This window comes from Dipodomys spectabilis, unplaced genomic scaffold (assembly GCF_019054845.1).
Source record: "Dipodomys spectabilis isolate Male_0828 unplaced genomic scaffold, ASM1905484v1 ptg000102l, whole genome shotgun sequence".
In the NCBI taxonomy this organism is placed as follows: domain Eukaryota; kingdom Metazoa; phylum Chordata; class Mammalia; order Rodentia; family Heteromyidae; genus Dipodomys; species Dipodomys spectabilis.
In genome coordinates, this window is record NW_024870779.1 from 1303335 (window position 1) to 1326265 (window position 22931).

The 22931-nt window shown below is 37.2% G+C and overlaps 1 protein-coding gene across 1 annotated transcript in view; it reads right to left on the reverse strand.

Annotated features, from left to right (window-relative positions):
• Positions 1-1801: 1801 nt before the first annotated feature.
• Mei4 (meiotic double-stranded break formation protein 4) overlaps positions 1802-22931 on the reverse strand; it is a 141131-nt gene continuing 120001 nt past the window's right edge. The window contains exon 4 of the mRNA XM_042687121.1: positions 1802-2430. Coding sequence (XP_042543055.1) covers positions 2164-2430 — 267 coding nt within the window. The 3' untranslated portion in view covers positions 1802-2163. The remainder of the gene's footprint in view (positions 2431-22931) is intronic.

Below are 22931 nucleotides of genomic sequence, written 5' to 3' on the forward strand. Positions count from 1 at the left end.
TTATCTCTTTTGGCAGATACTGATGTATTTAATTTTACCTATGGACTACTGAAAGAGAGGTCTATTTAAAAAATCTGAGAAAAGATAAAGCTGAGTATGCATTTCCAATTGTTAAAATAATTGGTCTGTATACAGGACTGGTATTTTATATTTGGTGAATATATAACATGATATTATCATGAACCAGAGCCTTCGATATTTTGTCACACAATGTGGCCTTAAGAAAATCTACAAATGTACATAAAGATTTAGGAATTTGAATGGTTTTCCCCCTGCTTCCTTAGGAATCTACTTCCCTTATCTACACAACAGCAACAAATATCACTTAAAATATAATAGCCTGGGAGATAATTGCATTGATTTATAGATCTATGGACAAATGATACTATTTGTTTTTTTCTTACTTTCATAAGCACTCTAGCTATGAGTCATTTTGGAGGGCACTTTGCACTGTTTAGGAAAATGGCAGTTTGAAGATGTCCATAACAAGGTTATGGTCATGATTAGCCAGGTTCTTTAACCCAGAAATGTCAGAGATGCAAATGGACACAGACAAGACATGAGCCTGTAGAGTTTCAGATTAAAAAAAAACAAAACAAACAACAACAAAACATAAAATATTCCAAACAAGTATGAGCATAGTTTCAACTTTTATGCTGTAAGATTTATAGTTAAACATATATAAAACTTTGAGAACATCAGGAAAACTATACATGTGAGTCTCAGGAAGTGCCAAGGCAGTTTGAACTTAACTGTCAGGTATACTTTTATATTCTCTGTAAAAGGAATCAGCAAAGTGTTTTTCTCATTACCAATGGCATGCAGGAATTAGAACTAACTTATAAAACAATATCACAACATTATTAATTAAAAATCCCTTTTATTTGGTGTTTCCTAAATTGTACCATAGTGGAGTAAATGATACATGCCCATTAAGCTTTTTTATAATTTTAATAATTGAAGACAAAGAAATTGTGTAACTGGCATATTCAACTAATATTTTCAATAAGTGTAAGATTTTTTTTCTGAGTGGATGTTGGTATTTATAAAAGTATCTTTAGCTGGGAGCCAGTGGCTCATGACTGTAATCCTAGCTATTCAGGAGGCTGAGACCTGAGGATTGTGGTTCAAAGCCAGCCCAGGCAGGAAAATCTGTGAGACTCTTATTTCCAATTAACCAACAGAAAACTGGAAGTGGTGCTGTGGCTCAAGAGGTAGAGTGTTTGCCTTGAGCTGAGGAGGTCAGGGAGGGACAGCGCCCAGGCCCAGAGTTCAAGCCTCACAACCAACAAAATAAAAGTATCTCTAATGACTTCCTTATACACAACTTAAGCATATTTTTGCAGTTATAGAAATAGGATATTAAATCAGCAGAATCAAAGGAAATATTGTAAAATAGTGTTTTAAACAATTAATATTTTATTTTATTTTTATTTATTTTTTTGGTTGGTCGTGGGGCCTGAACTCTGGGCCTGGGCGCTGTCCCTCAGCTTTTCAGCTGAAGGCTAGCACCCTACCACGTGAGTGTCAGCCCCACTTCTGGCTTTTTCTGCTTATGTGGTGCTGAGGAATTGAACCCAGGGCCTCATGCATGCAAAGTAAGCACTCTACCACTGAGCCACCTTCCCAGCCCCAACAATTAATATTTTAAAAAATACTTGAATGTTGGTTATATTAAAGATCAGTAAGTTTCCAAATGTTAAAAACTTTCCTTTTTCTATATAAAAAGGTAAAAGTGATATAAGCATAGTGAGCTAAGCAAATGCATATTAAACCTTCACTTACTATGGTTTATTTTAAACTGTTTAAAGTGACAAAAGTTTAAGACCCATTTTTCTATCATTTGGCATCTATTACAAGAACATATTTCACAACTGAACATTTTTTTGAATGAGACAGACAATAAATGGTCTATTTTAGAGAATAATAAAGCTAAGATTACAAGTGTCAGACATAAGATACAATTATATAGTAAGAAAAAGGGCATTCTCAACTAAAATGGATGGATTTTTTACATAGAAAAATGACATAACCCTTTACACACAACTTAAAGTGAACCATTACATTTAATTAACAATTGCAATGAGAGTAATTAAAAATGCTCATGTAAAAATATTCCTAGGAAAAATTTAAGAGTGGTCTCTGGTACTATTTGGTAAACTGTTAAGGAAGTGCACTACTTCCAACAATTTCCATTTTAGCTGAGTTCAAGAGAATGCCCAGTCTCCATAAATAAAATGTAAATAAAGGAAATGCATCAGAGAGTTGGAAGACAGTTCCATCAAGCTTCTGAAGAAATTTCTTGATTTCTGGGTCATCATGATCTATACATGAACTGTGCTCTTTCGTTTCTATTTGAAGAAGCTGCTCCAGAATCCACAAGAGAAAGAAAATATTTTCATAGCGTGTTACATCATAAGTGGCTTGTACCTACAAATAAACAACAAGACCCACTAAAAATGCTGTGAATGAACTTAGATAAATGCCGAATGAGAAGATTAAACATTTTAACAAACTAAAACATCTGGTGTGTTTAATCTATTCTTTCTCTCTGTCCCACTTTTGGGGGAGGCCAATAACAAAGAAGAAAATTTCTTTTATTTAAAGACTGTAGAAATATGACAAATACATTTGATGCTTGATGGTTTAGATAGCTTTAAGTTTTTCTCTCTGAACATCTATACAGTTGGGAAACCCTCAAACGCAAATCCAAAATGTTCCCAAATCCACCAGTTTTTGAATGGCAATGGGATACCACAAATGGACAATTTCCACATCTAGACTTGTGACAAATCTGCATCACACTGCGGGTGTGCTAAATAAATGGTTCAAAATTATCTTCTGGCAGTATGTAAAAGGTGTATATGAAATTCAGAGGAATTTTGTTTTTGACTTAGTTTTAACCCTAAGACATTTACACATAAATTTTTTTAAATCCCTCCCTTCTGGCCAAAAAAAAAATCCAAATCTGGTCTCAAGTGTTTTGAATGAGGAGCACTCAAGACCTGTAATTCCCTACTTAGATGAATCGGAGACTACTTAGCCAAGTGTCTTACATATAACAATATGTAAAACATTTGTGTATTTTTTCCAATGTATTGTATTCCTGCCAATGGCAAGGATCTTTGAGAGCTGACCCTAGGAACATTTGGAAGCAAGGAAGGTCAAGGCGAGTGCCCAGGTGTGGGCTCTTAAGACAAAAAGGAGTCGTTTTTGACAGTGTGCTCATGGGAGGTATAAATGTACCTTGCAGGATTTACCTAGCCTCAGTGGATAAATGGAAAGCAAGTTAAAAAGAAGACCTACAAAGTAGATAGCAGGTTACTCATGGATACCAGTATCCGTGTAAAAACAGAAGCTGGCTTCAATATTTGCTTATTAATTAAGAAACAAACTAGAAGCCCTAGGAGGTAAGAGAATACTTATCATCATTTTGCAGCCAGGGAAACGAGGCCTCTAGGAAGTAGACTCATTAGAACATGAAGTCTGCAGATGGCAGCCAATGGCTTTTTTTCATATACCTTTTATTCAAAGTTCATTAAGTGTATTACAACTTGGGGGAAAAGGAAATAAATGTGCTGGAAACACTTAGACCCTATCTGCTGTAATAATCCATACATGAAAGAACATTCTTTTAGAGCCAAAGGAATTTATTCTTCAAAAAGGCAGCATAATAAACAAGAGCCAAATATATGCAAATTATTGAAAATAAATAAGTGTTTTCTTAAAAGGCATATGATAAGCCTTACTTGTCTGAGACATGGCTGCATACACTTCTTGCTTCAAGAAAACAGCCACTATTATTAGGCTACTTTGGGAACTGAGCCACTCTCTCTCCCAAATTCACGCCTAGCCACCCACTTACAGCCACTGTGTGAGTACTACTTTGGACCTGGACTCTGGGCTGCTTTGGGCCCTCTCACATCTCATATTGTGCCATTACCATACAGTGATGGTTCAAAATGCATTCTGGACCCTAGAGCCATGGTCTCTCTGAGTGCCTGTTCTGAGTTCCACCTCAGAACTGGGAGCTGCCCTAACTATAAAATGCTCTAAGTCTAAGCATGCCTGGGCTCCTATTTCCAGCTTTTATATGACATCACAAGCATCTATAACATGCATATAATTACCCATGTAGCAATGAATGTACTTGAATCCCAAGAAATAGTTCATCAACTGCTCCAATCCCTGAATATGTCCCTGTGCACCAGGTCTCAGCTCTGTGGGTGCTTCAACCATCAGATCCTGGTGCCACGGCTATGACGAACAGGCCTACAAACCAAAGCCAAAGCCAAAAGGGATTTTCCTGGAAGCAGTAAGAAGAAATTGGGAGTGGTTTAGCAGCCATTGCTCCTAATGACCCCAGTCAACAGCACACGGTGCCACAGCATTCATCCAAAGGATCTCCTGATAATCAGACACGACACAGCTGCACCCTCACTGGGGGCAAAGCCACTGTCCCATCCAGTCAAGTGCCTTCCCACTCCTGCCACACAGGGAAAAGTCTAGCCTGGAAAGTCAGGATAAGACGCTTGCTCCATAAAAAGCATGGACATCAGTATAAGGCAACAAGAGATGTCAAAAATGAGGAGACATATCATGATTAAGAACACAGTACTATAGCCATCTAATCTTCGATAAGGGAGCTAAAACAATAGAATGGAAGAAAGACAGCCTCTTCAGTAAATGGTGCTGGCAAAATTGGTTAACTACATGTAGAAAACTAAAGCTAGATCCTTATATGTCACCCTGCACCAGAATCAACTCCAAATGGATCAAAGACCTTGAACTCAAAGCAGACACTCTGAAAACATTACAGGATGGAATAGGAGAAACCCTAAGTCTCCTTGGCTCAGGCCGAAATTTTTTGAATAGAGACCCGGAAACACAACAAATCAAAGAAAGGTTGGACAAATGGGATTGCATAAAGTTGCAGAGCTTCTGCAGGGCAAATGACATAGCTAGCAAGATCAATAGAAAGCCCACGGATTGGGAGAAGATCTTTACTAGCCATACAACGGACAAGGGTCTCATATCTAAAATATACTTGGAACTCAAAAAGTTAAATCCCCCAACAACAAATCCTCAAAGAAACAACTGCCCAATAAATAAGTGGGCGAAAGACTTAAAGAGAAACTTCTCTGAAGAAGAAAGAAGGATGGCCAATAGACACATGAAGAAATGTTCAACATCCCTAGCCATAAAAGAAATGCAAATCAAAACAACATTGAGATATCACCTCACCCCAGTTAGAACGGCAAAAATCAAGAACTCTAACAACAACAGATGCTGGAGGGGATGTGGACAGAAAGGAACCTTACTTCATTGTTGGTGGGAATGTAAACTTGTTCAACCACTTTGGAAAGCAGTATGGAGGTTCCTCAAAAGACTTCACATAGAACTCCCCTATGACCCAGCAATCCCACTTTTGGGCATTTACCCAAATGTTTACAAACAAGACCACACTAAAGCTACCAGCACAACAATGTTTATTGCAGCATTATTTACCATAGCTAAGATATGGAACCAACCCAGATGCCCCTCAGTAGATGAATGGATAAAGAAAATGTGGTATATATACACAATGGAATTCTATGCCTCCATCAGAAAGAATGACATTGCCCCATTTGTTAGGAAATGGAAAAACTTGGAAAAAATTATATTAAGTGAAGTAAGCCAGGCCCAAAGAAACATAGGTCCCATGGTTTCCCTTATTTGCAATATCTAGTATATGTATGAGTCAAGCGGAAAAGGTCAGATAATGTGATGTCAGGAAAATGAACCCTTAGATATGTATTTTAATGATTTTTTTCTTTCATGCATGTGTTTCTAACGCATTTATAAGATTATCTCTTTGTTGCTTTGTATGTCCCTCCCCCACAGTATAACCCCTGCTTTCACTATATTTGATGTCAGTATAACTTGTGGAGGAGATGGGGAAAAACCAGTTGTTTAAGGATACAGGTGGACCTGTTGCAACAATGAGAAGTACAAGTTGTCATGTCCAAAACGAGCTTTACAACGTCTGTGTGTGGGGGGGGGGAAGGGGGGGAAGGAGAAGGATTGGGATTGGGGGGGAAGGGGGAGGCTGGGAAGGGATGTGAAGGGTAAACCAAAGGAGGAGGCTGCAATGCTTGGTAAGAAATGTACGCATTATCCTGCCCATGTAATTGTAACCCCTCTGTACAGTATGTTCACAAATAAAATTAAATTAAAAAAAAAAGAACACAGTAATCTTTCATTAGTTGGCCCAAAGAAATGATTATTTACAAATTGCTTGAAAAGGAATTTAAGGGCTGGGAAGGTGGCTCAGTGGTTGAGTGCTTGCCTTGCATGCATGAGGCCCTGGGTTAGATTCCTCAGCCGAAAAAATGGAAGTGACACTGTGGCTCAAGTGGTAGAGCACTACCCTCGAGCTGAAGAGCTGAGGGACAGCACCCAGGCCCAGAGTTCTGGCCCCACGACTGACCAGGAAAAAAAAAAAGAATTTAAAATGATTCCTTAAAGATGCTTGGAGAAATTTAAGAAAACGAGAGAAACAATTGAATGAAATCAAGGAAAGAATAAATGAACATGATTAAAAATTTAACATAGAAGTTCAAGTTATTTAAAAAGGCAAAGAAAAACTGTACAGATATTGTGCCAAAAAATGAAGAATGAAATGAAAAACGCTAATGATAATGTCAGCAGCAGAATTCATCAGAGAGAATAAAAATATTTGCTACTTGAAAAGATGCAAAGAAAAACAGAATGAAAACAAATGAAGAAAGTGTGACTTTACGGGGCAGCATCAAAAGGGCAAACACTCATTATCAAATTAAGAAATAGAAGAGATGGGCAAAGGGCTAGAAAGTTTATTTAAATAAATACAAAACATCTCAAATCTATGGGAGGATCTAAATATCCTCGTACCAAAAGAAAAGTTTCATGATCCTTTGATCCTAACGAGACTGCACAGGCCAAGGGAAAGGAATGGTCAAAATTAAACATCAAAGATGGGATTATGAAAGCATCAAGGGAACAGAAGCACCTCACACATAAGGGATTATCACCGAGATTAAACTTGCCTCGTTTATAAGCCAGGAAGTAGAAGGCTGACCTATTAAAGTCCTGAAGGGGAAACAAATGAACCTGATGACCAAGAACAATTTCTCTGGCAAAGGTGACCTTCAGAAATAAAGAACAGGTAAGGAGTTTCACAGGCAAAAATGGAGTTAATTACCCACAGACCTACTCATAAAAATGGCAAAGGGAAGTCTTCAAGCTTAAAGGACTGAATGTTACAGGGGACTCTGGTATCTGCAGCTCTGTGGTCCCAGAAGCCTGCTGTGGAGGAAACCCTCAGGGCCAGTATGTGCAGCATTCTCTAGTGCACATGCGTCACTCATTTTTCCCACAAGATGGCCAATATGTGCTAAAGGCATGCTGCTGCTTGTCAATGAATGTAAAACCTTCAGCCTCTATCACTTAAATTAAGTGCATTATGTGCCCTTTTTAGGATGGGGGGATTACTATTACATTTTATTACTATTACCTTTTGTCCTACTTTTGGGGCATCTCATTTGCTTTTTGGGAGTCATAGTTTTACAGAACTAAAGGCAAAAGAATGCTTAGCAGATCATGAGATGATTAAAAACACAATAGACAATAATGCAGGACTGTGAGCTTCAGAGCATCAACTGAGTTCTGTAATGCACATGTTAACTTAAAATTGAGTTTATTTAGATTTTCAGTTAATGTTTGATCAAGCTCATTCAAAGCCACATGCAATCATCTGCAAATAAAGTTGGCTTATTATCTTTAGCAATATGAACATATGAAGAGTACATAAAAAATACAGAAAGTTTTCATTCACAACTTTGGCCTAAAGTTAAAAGAAAATATTAAAATATGAATATCTCAATAGTTTTAATAATATGTTAAGGGATATACAATGCAAATTAATATACATTATGACACTCAAAACCAAACACAAATTTGAGAAGAGTTATAAAGGTGCAGTAGAATTTTTTTGTGAAATCAGTACTATGCTATTATCAGCTTGAAACAGCCTTTTACATCAGTTTCATGGTAAGTATGAGGCAAAAACAGATAGTAGCACCCACTGAAAAGTTATAAAATTAAAGTATGCTATTTCAGAAAAATATAAGAACAAATCCATAAAGTAAGAGAGAAAGAAAAGGAGGAGTACAGAAATGGTGGGACAAAGTGTGAACAATGCAGCATTGACACTCACTAGACACTAAGTTATAAATAACTATACAACTTGTGGGGGAGGGGGATTGGAGGGAAAAATCTGAGCGAGAAGAGGGAAAAGGTGACATTGTTCAAAAAACATATGTACTCCTTACCTGACTTATGTAATTGTAACCCTGCTGTACATGACAATAACAATAAAAATTATATTTAAAAAGAGAAAGTTATAAATGGTATCATTACCTTCTTCCCTATCAATAACTATGTTGACCCAAAATCGATTATATTCTCTAAAGAGAATAAAGACGAAAGCAATTGAATATTGAAAACAAAGACAAAAGCAGCTGTATTTGCTGTCTATAGGACATTGATATTACCTTTACTCACACATGTAAACTTAAAGTGAGGGTATAAATAATGACAGTCCAGGCAAATGAAAAGCACAGTCATACTTAAATCAAACAAAACAGACTTTAAGTAAAAACCTTTAAAATAAGGAAAAGGCTATTAAATAATAATCAAGAAGTTATAACACACACACACACACACACACACACACACACACACACACACACACACACACACACACACACATGCATGAACACATTAGAACACCTAAATAAAAAATGAAGCAAATACTAATGGATCTGAAGGGAAGATATATTGCAGTTCAGTAAGAGTAGGAAATTTCTTTTTTTTGGCGGGGGGGGGGGGGGGGGGGGGGGGAGATCCGGTCATGGGGCCTGAACTCTGGGCCTGGGCACTGTCCCTCAGCTCTTCAGCTCAAGGCTAGCACTCTACCACTTGAGCCACAGTACCACTTCTGGCTTTTTTCTTTTTGCTTATGTGGTGGTGAGGAATCTAACCCAGGGCCTCATGCAGGCAAGGCAAGTACTCTACCACTGAGCCACCTTGCCAGCCCAGCGTAGGAAATTTCAATAAGCCATTTTCATCAATGGATAGATCACTCAGAAAAGTATAAGAAAACACTGGACTTCATAATTTAGATTAAATGGAACTAAAAGACATACATCAAGCATTCAATTCAGTATCAGTAGAATATACATGCCTGTAAAGTTCACAGGACAAATCTCTGGGCAAAATCTTAGGTTAAAAAACAAGTTGTAGGGCTGGGAAGGTGGCTCAGTGGTAGAGAGCTTGCCTTGCATGCCTGAGGCCCTGGGTTCGATTCCTCAGCACCACGTAAGCTAAAAGGAAAAAAAAGCTGGAAGTGGCACTGTGGCTCAAGTGGTAGAGCACTAGCCTTGAGCTGAAGAGCTGAGGGATAGCCCCTAGGCCCCACGACTGGACCCCCCCCCCCCAGAAAAAAAAAAAAACAAGTTGTAACAAATTTAAGATTAAAATGATATAAACTGTGTTTTCAACTACAGTGTCATGAAACTAGAAATCAGAAATATGATTAATCAATTGATTTCAAAAAAACTTGAAGATCTATAAACACCAGGGAATTAGATTCCTGAACTACAAACCTCAAAAAAGAAATTAAAATGTATCAAAACTATTTTTTCAGCATAACGCTTCTGAGACAAATGTAGAACACTACATTAGAAAGGAGAAACATCTCAAACAACTTACTTTCACATCCCAAAGACCTACAAAACACGCTCTGCACAGTTAGTAAAAGGAAAGAAGACATAAATGCTAAGGAGAATAAAAAACAATTGAAAGAATTAATAAAAGTAAGAATTCATTTTTAAACAGATGAGCACAACAAATCCTTTGAGAAGCTAGGAAAATGAATGAGAAACATTCAAATATAAACATTAATGAGAAAGAAAACATTACAACAAATACCACAGAATTGCAAAAGGTTATAGGAGATTTCTATACGTATATAATGAAAGCAGATAAACTTCTGGACACATATATGTGTCAAGACTGAATCATGAAAATATAAAAACATCTGAACAGGCCAATAATAAGTAATGAAACTGAATCAGTAATAAGTCAGTTTCCCACCAAAGAGCATCCTAGAACTTAATAGCTTTACTGCTGAATTCTACCCAACACTTAAGGGCTAATACTAATCCTTCAAACTCTGCCTTAATGTCAAACTGGATCAAATAACACCAGCCTCAGAAAATATTCCACCAGGTAGAACATAACTGGAAAATACCTAGGTGATTTCTGGAATACTCTGCCAAAGAACTAGATGTGCCTGCACACAGCAGGATGATTCTCTTTCTCACACACTTCCATTAGTTTATATTCTACCTAGTTCTCTCACTCTGAAGTAGCTCTGAGAGGAAATTTCTTATTCCTTCTGCTAATGCTCATTACACAATGCCATTTTTAAAACAGAGATACCTCGAACTAGAAATACTCTCCTGGTAGAAAATCACCAGATAGTTTCAGAAATCGTTCAGAATGAAAACACTGATTTTTTTTAATCTATTCTTGAACGGGGGTTTGAGAAACTCAACATACCCATATTATTTGTTAAATCATTTAAAATCATTCTATATCCCTACTTTAAAACATAAATTCTGAAGCTCAGGCAACGAACACATAATGTCAGTTCTTTACTATTGTTTTTAGTTGGAACTCAGTGAAAGTAAACTTGATAATTTTTGTGGAGTCCTTATATCCTTAAGTACATGGGGTTAAGTGTCTAAGCCTTATCCAATTTTCTGTCTATTGAACCCAAATTTGGTTCAGGGTACAACAGAAGAATTTTTAAACAAGTAACATTCTCAGTCTCTTTTGGGTTAAGTCTGATCAGAGATACAAGTACAAGTAAGTGGGAATGGCAGTGCAAATATGTTATGAAACACCTTTTGCCTTTTCTCCATCACTTTTCCTGTGTGGAGGTGGAATAACCAGAGGTAAGTCCCAGGAAGACAGATGGCCCTGGGAAGACTACATAACCTCATATCCCCAAGTGGGATGCCTGTACCTTCTTCCATTACATAGTCTTCAGACTTTCCTTCTTCCATTATATATCTTTTAGAATTGGAATCCTGAGATTTCATCTAGTTAGAAAAGGATTTTGAAAGGTCCCAGGGCCTTGGAAAGGGTGCTGCCTTTCGCTCTCTCTGACATAGAAAAGATAGAGTGAGGGAGAATGGCGGGGAGGGGACAGTTGGGGGGGAGGGGGAGATAGGAGGAGATGGTAAGGGGAAACCAAGGAGGAGGCAACAATGCTTGATAAGAAATGTACTCATCATCTTGCTCCTGTAATTGTAACCCCTCTATACGGTATTTTCACAATAAAAAAACTTATTAATATAAAAAAAGAAAAGATAGAGCTATCATGGCACACAAAGAAAGCTGCATCCTTCGGTAGCAGAAGATGTTTTTAAAAAAAAGGCACTGTGCATCTGAGGAGTAGTTTGTAGTTTGGGTGTTTGTATTTAATGATATATAATATGAAAATGTAACAGATCATTAAGGCCAACAATTTGGTAATTTATGTGCATTGGCCAAGGGCATGCAGAGGTGCAGCGTGGCGTGTTCAGAAACAAGCACCCTGCTGCACAATGAGCGAAACCCAGCACGGTGTTTTTCTATTGCTTCAAAAACAAGGTAAAGGAAAAAAATTAGAATGGTTACAGAGCAGAAAATTAAGTCAAACAATATAGCTATATAACCCAAATGTTAGATGTTCACTGGATGTAATACACCATTAACTCAGTACCCTTAGTGCCAGCTTTTGTTGGACAGAAGCAGTAAGTAAGATATAACTAAAATGAGTCCTCTTCTAAAAGCATGAATTCAATACAATACTTGAAGGAAAAGGTCAGTTGTCACCATGATAATTAAGTGGGAAATTTATCCTTGATTTTTAATATTATCCTTTTTTTTTCTTGTTCTTCTTTTGTAGAGGGTAAAGGGGGTAGTCGACTTCAGTGTATTCAAAGGGATGAAATTAACTGTCTGAGCTATTTGCTAAGCAGCTGGCAGCTTCTCAGGCAAAAGACAAAGCACTAAGGAAACTGAAGACCAATCATGGGCTTAGGCAGAGCCCAGCATAAGACATGCACCTGGCTTTGCTGGCAATGGTGCTCAAGAGGAGCAGAAAAACCACAGGCAGATTTGTACAGTGAAATCCAAGAGCTGATGACTACACTAGACATCATACTGCTGGCACTATGGCTCTTCTAAAGGCTTATATGCTACTTTCCTCTTCACAAATCTGAGTATTGAAGTCATACTGAGGCAGTGTGAAACTGATCAGAGCAGAGTACAGGTCAATGGGAAAGACTGACTAGCAATGAAGTGTGAGCCACAGCACCAAGGGAGTAAGAGGTATAGACTGCTACATTATCTTTTGATCAAAGTGCCTGCCAGGCAAAGAAGAATAAAAAAGGACATAATGGGCAGCAATCGATTTTTCTTATTTAGATAATGGTATGGTTTCCTGCCTAAAATGTGGAATCCTGGAGATTAATCCTAGGGGGATTTTGTCTGATTTATGAAATTTCTTAAATAAAGAACTCCAAAGTAGTAAAACTACTATATTTTGTGGCTTGATATTTTATCTTGTTCCCTATGAGAAATAGTTCAACAAGAATGCAAGAGTGCATCTACATATAGTCACAACTATATCTACATATGTATCTACATATAGTCATAAGTGATAAGCTTTGGACATTTACTTTTTATTACGAGACTTCCTTACAGATATTCTTTTCATTAATCAATGTTAACGACTTTTCTTAAATCTCTTTCCTGAGGCTGAAGTTTATATAATAAGGTGATACCAAAATGAATAGACGGAAGCAGATAGCCAAGAGTTAAAGGGGAGTGTGGACAAGAAGCACAGATAGTACACGGATAGGACAGGGACGAGGACTCCCAGGGCAGACCATGTGCCAGAGGCCCTTGCTGACTGAGATCTTTTTTTTATTTTATATTGGTTTTTTTGGCGGGGGGGGGGGGAGGGGGGTGTCAGTCCTAGGGCTTCAACTGAGGGCCTGGGCACTGTCCCTGAGCTTCTTTTGCTCATGGCTACCACTCTACCACTTGAGTCACAGCACTACTTTTGGCCTTTTCCGTTTCTGTGGCACTGAGGAATTAAATCCTGTACTTCATGCATGCTAGGCAAGCACTCTACCACTAAGCCACATTCCCAGCCACTGACTGAGATCTTTGGGATAAGAGTATCTAACTAAGCAAAGAATACTGAGTGAGTGATGTAGGAGAGACATTTTTTTCTTTTCTTTCTTTTTGTTTTTAGAGGAGTGCTGTACATTACAAAAGTCTAAGGCTAGAAATTCCTTTCTAGTATATTTCAGAAAACACAGATCAGTTATTGATCTGAACTTTCCTTATAGTAGTTTTTGACAAATAATGCAAACTAGGCATTTCACGTATTTATTTATTTGCTTGTTCTTGGGCTTGAATTCTGGGCCTAGGTGCTGTCCCTAAGCTTCTGTGCTCAAGGTTAGCACTCTATCACTTGAGCCATAGCTGGCTTTTTATGGTTAATTAGACATGAACTTTCCTGTCAAGGCTGGCTTTAAACCTCAGGTCATCATATCTCAGCCTCCTAAGTAGACAGGATTACAGGCACCCAGAAATTTCAATTTTTAGTAATAGAAACTACTAACGACAACCCAGGGCTCATAGACATTTGCTAAGCACTTAATTCTCTGTGGATGAACACAGGTGAGGGTATTTGGCACTTCACAATCTATGCATTTATGTGTGTAGCTCTTTTCTCCTTTCTGTCTTGTTAAAAATACATATGGTGTCTCTATGTGTGACCACCCCAAGATGTGAGGATACAAAAATAACACAGTACCCAAGCTATTAGTGCTAAGAGCACAGCTGGGTATCCCAGTCAAATGCTTGGACCCAGATGTTCTTTTCTATATTTTGGAATATTCATATATATAATATAATATATATATATATGTAAAATGAGATAGCCCAGGGGATGGTCTAAGTCTGAACACAAAATTTTATATATCTATATATATATCTTACATATATGATCAATGTTTGCTGTGCATGTTTGATGTTTGATTCTTCCTAGATAGGAAGGCAGGATTCTTCAGGAGAGATGACTTCCAGATTGTAGCATAGATAAAATATGGTTAGGGACTACCTGTCTATTCTTGGTATAAAACCAGAAATTCCTCTTATACACACACACACACACACACACACACACACACACACACACACACAGACACGTATATATGTATACCTATGTGTATATATATATATATATATTCATGTATATATGTCTCTATATATGTGAGTATATACATGTATCTCTCTTATATACATGTCTGAAAGTAATTTTATGTGACAGTTTTAATATGCCTACATTTCAGCTATAACCTGTCACATGAAGTCCAGATTTGAAATTTTCTGCTCATGCCATCAAGTCAGCATTCAAAAGTTTCATATCTTGGAGCATTTTCAATTTCATTCTTTTTGTATTAGAGAAGCTCAATCTGCACATATCCATGGAGACAAGGAAGTAAATAAATAATGACACTGCACACTGAACACTACAGGAGCTAAACAGAATTCTAAAGGTAGAGTCACACAGTGGAGAAGAGGCTAAAGGATGGGAAGGAGGAGCCATTAATGTTCATCCTGCAGGTGTGATTCCTACTAGGAAGGAAGGCAAGATTCTTTCAGGAGAATGACTTCATGTTGTGGCAAAGATAAAACCTGTTTGGCTACTACCATAGAGCCTATCTATGCTTGGAATAAAAGCAGAGAGGCAAGGAAAAGCAGAGAGCTTAAAGAGAGAATAGGGAGAGAAGTCATTAGTGCCTAATAATTCACTCCAGCCTTTTCCAGGACTAATGTATGTCACTGTAGGCCAGATTAGCTTTATGTGTTTGTAAAATCTTAAAGAGAGTGCTTGATTACATAAGGACCAATATGTTAATACTTAGCTCCCTAAAGTAAAGCACAGATAGACAAGAGGATATGTACTGTTTCCATAGGTTAAGCTACTCCAAGCACATAATTAAGACTGAGTTTGCAAAACAGAAATCACAGCTGGTGCAATATCTACTATATGTTAGAAACAGATGTTCACTTGACCATTATTGATGGTAAACAAATGTCTAAGTAGCCAGAAGGAAATTTTTAAAATTTTTCTTTTTTTTTTTTGGTCGGTTGTGGGGCTTGAACTCTGGGCTTGGGCACTATCGCTGTGCTCTTCAGCTCAAGGCAAGTGCTCTACCACTTGAGCCACAGCGCCACCTCTGGTTTTCTAGTGGTTTTTATTGGGGATAAGAGTTTCACGGACTTTCTTGCTCGGGCTGGCTTTAAACCATGATCCTCAGATCTCAGCTTCCTGAGTAGCTAGGATTATAGGCGTGAGCCACCGGCACCCGGCAAAAAAAAAATTTTTTTTTAAATATAGGTAAAGATTATTTAAGAACGCATTGAAACCTGGTCAACCAGGCAAAATGAAGGAGACAGTTTTGTTAGAGTTAACATCAGTAAATGTCCAACCTGTAGGAGCTGTATTGCTAGGTTTTGAAACATTTACCAAAGTGAGCAAGAAGTATATTCTTATGAGTGTGTGTATATATATATATATATATATATATATATATATATATACACACACACACACACACATATATATGTTTGTATATATGTATGTGTGTGTACAAATACTTTTAAAAGAACACTGCATCTAAAATCCAAGATTATTGAAAAGGGTTTAGACACAGGCAAATAAGTGACCAAATATTTTCCAATAACTTTGTTTGCAAACAAAACAAAATCTAAATGCTCTCAGATAATCTATTAATTAACCCCAAAGATAGAAATTAAAAACAACACATTTTAACCTTTTCTCCCATATTTCAGTATGTATTACTAGTTCACTAATATAATTTCATCAGAATCTGATATCAAAGGCCTAGGTAAAATTGTAAAACACGGAAAAGCAGGGAAGGTGAAAAAAGTTATACATTATTTACAGATACATTTTGTTTTGTTTCTATTATACAGTTGACCCTCCTACTGTCTGTTTATAAAATTAAGCTTTTAGAATTATAATGGACATACAGTAAATTCATATGCTGTAGGTACTTAATTTTGTCAATTTAAAACTTGTTTCTGGCAGAATATAAAATCATCCTCCAAAGCAGTAGGCTTTCCATACACCAAAAAAGGAGCAGATAGTGAGGGAAATAAGAACAATTCCATTTACAATAGCAAAACAAACAGAAACCCATGAAGAAACCTAGTCAAGTAGATGAATGACCTCTGTAAGGAAAATGATAAAACTTTGAAAAAAGTAACTGAAGATCACTGCAGAAGTTGGAAAGATATCCCATGCTCATAGATTGCAGAATTAATATTGTAAGAATGGCTATACTATCAAAGGTGATCTACAAATTCAATGCACTACCTATTCAAAATCTCAAGGTCATTTTTCACTAAGATACAGCAAACAGTCCAAAAATTTATGGAATCACAAAGGACCCCAAATAGCTAAGCCCATTGTGAGCAAAGAAAGCAATGCTGGAAATATATCACATGCACACATTTTAAGATTTTCTTGATACCAAAACTTGATACCAAAACAGATTTTCCATGGAGACTCATGGAAAAGGCTAGAAGTCCTAGAAATGAACCCATATACCTACAGCTATCTGATTTTTGAAAAAGGAGCCAAATAGATATACTGAAAAGAAGACAGCTTCTTCAATAAGTGGTATTGGAAAAAGTGGACATCCATATGCATGGATTCCTTTTCTCATCTTGTACTACTATCAATGCAAAGTAGATCACAGGCCTCAAAATAAGAGCTGAAACCTTGTAATTCCTATAGAAGGAGCCAGGGCAACACTAGAACTTATTGGCATAGTCAGGAGTTTCTTGGGCAGAATTCTGAGGGTTCAGCAAAGAAGGAGAGAGAACTGACAAATGAGATTGCATCAAGCTAAAAAGCTCTGCACAGCAAAGGACACCACTCCTAGGGTAAAAGACCATTCTTATAAGGTGAGAAAACAGAGAAGTCACATTTTTGAGAGGTCTTGCAGTCTTTATATTAAAAGGCTAGTGATTGCATGGTGGACACCTGTCTCAAAGACCAGCAGCCAGCAAATACACTTAACACTGTTAGGAAACTGAGCCAGGAAAGTCAGAGAGGAAAGAAAGAACAAACACAATACCAACAAACCAATTCAGCTCCAATGGAGAGCTAAAGTGGGACACCATGGTGACCAGCAAAGAGCCATGAGATGAACACAGAGACACATGGCATGGAGTAATGACACCTGAGCTGGTCCAGGTTTAAATAGGGTCAGGTCAGGGGACAGAGTCACAGGAAACTCCCAGTCCCAGGAACTGGACTGACAGGTTTCATAACCTATCAGCCAAGTGCCCGCCCCTGCCTCTAGGGATTCAGTCATGCCCATCACCTAGGAGGCTTCACCTTCCCCCATCATGAAGAAAAGGTGCCAGACCCTACCATCCAGCTATCTGGCCAAGATGGGCTGGCCAGAACTGAACTCTCTATTTCACCATTTATAGGATGGAAGATCTTTGCCAGCTATACATTTGACAAGGGTATAGACCAGAACAAAAAAGGTGTTTAAAACCTAAAGTCCCAATGATTCAATAACTTAATAAATGTGCAAAGTAGTTAAATTAACACTTTCCAGTTGTAGTAAAAATGGCCGAGACATCACTAGCCATAAAGGAAATGCAAATGAAAAGAGCAATGAGATTCCATCTCTCCCTAGTAGAAATTCCATCATCAAAATATGGACAGCACATGCAGGTGAGTATGTGAGGAAAAGGAGCTTTGCTATATTGCAGTAGGTTAGTGTAGCCACTGCAGGATGCAGTGTAAAGAAAACCAAACATGCAATAATCCTATGATCCAGGGATACCACTCCCATCCAAAAGACTGAAAGTCAAGAGACAATAAAGATACCTGCACACCCATGTTCATGGCTGTACTGTTCACCACAGCCAAGTTATAGAAACAGAAACAGAACAGATGCCCAAAGGTTATGAATGTGTCAAGAAAATTACGTGATACATATATATATATATATATACATATATGTGTTTGTGTGTGTGCGTGCCTGCGTACACAGAAGTATGTGTGATATGCATGTAATATATAACATATATGAAATACACAATATTTACAACATATATTATATATAATGTTGTATATAATGTAATTTTCATCAGGAAGAATATTATGTTATTTTCAGGAAATGGATGGATCTGGAAAAATTATGAGTGAAATGAGTCAGGCTCAGAGAACGTTTCCTCTCACATGCCTCACATGCATAAGTTAGATAAAAATATAAACATAGGAAAATATATACATGGTCATGTGCATATTATATATCTATATCTATGTGCTCAAACTGACTAAAGTATAGTATACAGTTATAATATTTAGGACACATAACTGAAACAGAAGGAGAAATAGCTCTCTATGGGGAAATGTTAAACCTCCAATTTTGTTGCCTGATGATATACTTGTAAAGTTTTTAAGAGAAAAATTCTGTACATAATACAAAAAAAATGAACTTGGAACTAGATAGACTTCAAGGTGTAAGTTTTTTCTGTATTAACTACTTTCATTATCTTTTATTACTAAGAAACTTGGAAAAATTTAACTGCTACACAGCAAGCAACTAGCCCTAGAGGGAGCTTTCTAAAGAGGCAGCAGCTGATAACAAAAGGAGTGCAGAACCAGAGAACTTATCCCACTGTTGTGTGCCGCAGTTCATCCCTTCAGTAGCATTTCTTCTGTAGCTAATGCCAAACACATTGTTCACCCCAGAGGTCAAAGGTAATGAAGAAGTGCAACTTCATAACCTTTAGGCCTCATCATTCATGGTCAAATGACTTACACAAATAGTCACATTATAATACAATATGGATTGTAGGATGGTTGTGTAGAAAGTGATATCAAAGCAGAGTTCTTACTAAACTACACCGTGAAGAAAAACATTGAGTTCACTCAGTAAGTATCACAACAAATTCTAGATCAATTATTTTGGAAATGTAAACTAACAAAACTTTACAAGCAAAACACATTTTGAAAAATTCAGATTTTAAATACACTGAAAGAAAACAGGAAAATATTTTAGAATGAATAGTAATATGCATGTTAAAAATCACCATACTTTTCAGATACATACTGCAAAACTAAAATCTAAAATAATGTTTATATACCCTATGCTGTATGAAACTGGACACATGCCTTTTTAATTAGCACTAATTTCAGAAAAACAAAACAAAACAAGTATTGCACTTTTCTTAATTCTATGACATGATAGGAAATTATTGGTGAGAAATAGTGAGAAACAGAAATAGTGAGAACTCGCTCACATTTCCTTCCTTTTGGTCAGAAGTGGAGGTGCCCTGGCATGTGATGTGAGGCCAGTCTTGCTGGAACGGCCTTTAACCTGCAGCGCTGGTCCTAACTCCAGGTGGTAATCATCAGAATTGAACTGAATGGAGTCCCCTAGTGAGTCTTGCAGCAGAGGCAATTTTGTGAAGGTATAGAAATGACTTAAGGAAGTTGAGAGAGTATAAAGCATGTTTTTTTTTTACAAGACTTCCTTTTCATATTTCACATTTGAATGGCCCCAAATAATGCTATCTAATTAGCTACCCCCATGCTATTTAAAACCCTTACCCTTCTTCCAGCTAAAAGTCTTTAATTACAGCAGGAGATGGCAAAGGGATCCTCAAAAGTAGATATTTAAAAGAAAGGTTTGAGGAATGCGGAGATAAGGCCTGCACATCGATTATCTAAAGGCACTGACCTGAGCTTTTTCCATTAAAACCAAGGTACAAAATCCAACTAGCTATGTGATTGAATGCGTAGTTTTCTATTAACTTGGACTAGGTAATTAGTTAACATATGAAATTAGAAACCAGAAAGAAAAACTTCAACTTTTTTTGCAATGTTTTTAAAGAAAAAAAATTGGAACGTGAAAGATGATGTACTTTAGCATGTATTTCAGGAAAATGGCTCTGAGGTTGGAGAAAGTGAAAAACTGTGATTATTACTATTATTATTATTATTAGTAGTAGTAGTAGTATTTCACCTTGGAGATGTCATTTAAATTAAAATTTTCAAGACACTATCAGCAAATTAGCCTGATACACATTTTGAAGATGAAGACCTTTTTTGTTTATTCATGGGGAATTATTGTCCTACAGCACCCATTGTTAAGATTAATAAGTAATAAAAATGACTGATATATGATTAACATACAGGTAAATAATTACTTAGAAGAAAAGTGTGTTACTTTTAAATGTTAAAAAAATGTATGGGGTCATATTTGTCTTATATCACCAAACATACTTATTCCAAAGAAATAAATTATTTAAATTAACCATTGAATTAAATTGTCTAAATTAATAATGTAAATCATTGCTGTGGCCATAGCATACTTTCAATTAAATTCCATATACAGTCTGATTTTGTACATGAAGAATTATGTCCGTTGCAGAACTAAAGAAACATCTTGCTAAGGTGGACAAGTCATGAAAATTCATGCCCTGCTCTCCGGAAGTGTTTTGTTGAAGTCTAATCCACGAGGAAGCATTCAGGCATTTTCCTGTGTTTCAGAACATGCGCAGCCCTGCTCGGCAGCCTGCTTCTCACTGGCACAGTGGAGGGTGGGTAGTGCTTTCTTTCATAACCAGCATTGCTCAGGAGGTCAAGAACACTTCACTCAGTTCTTCCCAGACTCACAAGAAGCAAAAAAAGTGACTGGATGCTCAAGCTTGTGTGCTTAACATAAGTCTCTGGGAAAAACCAAATGTTCTCCTGATTCATTTTCTGCCAAATTTAATAAGAACACATCTTTATGCAAAATGACCTGAGTATCTAGTCCTCTAAGTGATTTAAAAGTAACTACAAAATACCACTAAGAATGAAGAATGCAGGTCTTGACACAGCATCCACAGACAGGGCAGTAAATGAGTGTGTAAATTATTTCTTTCTGAGTGTGTGAAAGGTTACACTGACTGCTACAGTTATGTCTGTCTGCTTGTTTTACAGTTCTTTCCGTGGCTCTTCTGTTTCTCCTCAGTAATAAAATCGATCTCTTTCCATTGAACAGCTATGGAGCCATAGTAGTTTACCCTGAGCCAGGTCCTTGAGGTCTAGCTGACTGTGCCTGTTCTTTGTTCTCTCCTGATCCCTGGGAAACCAAATTCGGTTCTGAAGGTAGAAGGTGAAGCTCCTGGATTTCAGGGGCACGGTGGGAAGCAGACCCTGAGCAGTCCCTGGCCTTGTAGACAGTGACGGGGTCCCTCTAGTCATAGTGCGCTCTTCTTGGATGGACCACATACATCAACTTGTAGAGCAACAGTGCATGTGTGTTCCTCAGATGGCCACAGACGGCGCTGGTATCCAGACACTTTTAGCTCCTTTAGCATAATGGGCCAGAGCTGCATGCAGACAGGGAAATGCAAACTGCTTGTCCATCACAGTTGTAAAATAAAAGATTCAGGCAGGCATGTGTGGCCTAAAAGTTCTATGTTCAGCATTTTCCAGTCTCACACACTATTTAAGAAATGGAATGGAGAGGAAACTAAATCAGTATCTAATTTGGCTGAGTAGAGGCCCTGTGGTCACTCATTTCAAGTGTGGCAGATGTGGCATGGTGTTTTCTCTGTAACAATAAAAAAAGACTCCAAAATGCATTTTCACATCATTTTATAATTCTAAGTGTTCGACTCAGTTTTAGAAAATAAAAAGCATGCAGTTAGAATTCAAATTTAAAATGCCCAGAGCATGTAAACATAAAACATTTGCCATATTTTGTTTCAGACTTTTATATCATGAGAAAATGCTATATATATATTTATATAATTTTATTTTAAGCTGAAAAGTATATATATACATATAATTTTATTTTAAAATCAAAAGTAAGAAAGGTCATTCATGTTTAGGGGGATGTCAAGCCATTTTCACACTAAAAGAGTATCTATCTGGTCCTTAACCATTCTCAGATTCACTGCATAAATTTCTATCCTGGTTTTGTGTTTTGTTTTGTTTTTAGTTCACAGTTTTAGAGCAGATATTTAGGCCACTAAACATGTAATTCACCTAGATTTCAAATTTTTTCCTACCTTCAACAGCATATGTTACCATATCATACATAATTTTATTTTAAAATGTCTAGTCCCTAGGATGCTGGTCAGAGGTATAGCGCATATGGAGGGCCCTGGCTCAATCTCCGACACTACCAACAAAACAAAAGTTCCTACTTCTAGAGCTGAACCATTGTCATGTTAAACTGTATTTTTTTTTTCTAATATGACAAATCTGAACACTAAAGCTAAAATTTAATATGGTTTAGTATAATTATCTGTATACAATTTTACACACACAAACACAGAAACACAGACACAGACACACACACACACACACACACACACACAGACCAGACAATATAATTCACTATTTCACCTGGTTTATTTGCATATAAATAACATGAAAATGAAAACAACAGCAAAAAACACTTTTCTGAACAAATATGAAGAGGTTATTGGGAAAAAACCCAAAAAACTACCAAAACATTCAATATAAAAGCCAGGTGCTGGGGTGACTCACACCTGTAATGCTAGCTGCTCAAGATCTGAGGATCATGGTTCAATGCCAGCCCAGGCAGGAAAATCCTTGTGATTTTTTTTTTTTGTCAGTCACGGGGCTTGAACTCTTGGTCTGGGTGCTGTCCCTCAGCTCTTCAGCTCAAAGCTAGCTCTCTACCACTTGAGCTATAGCACCA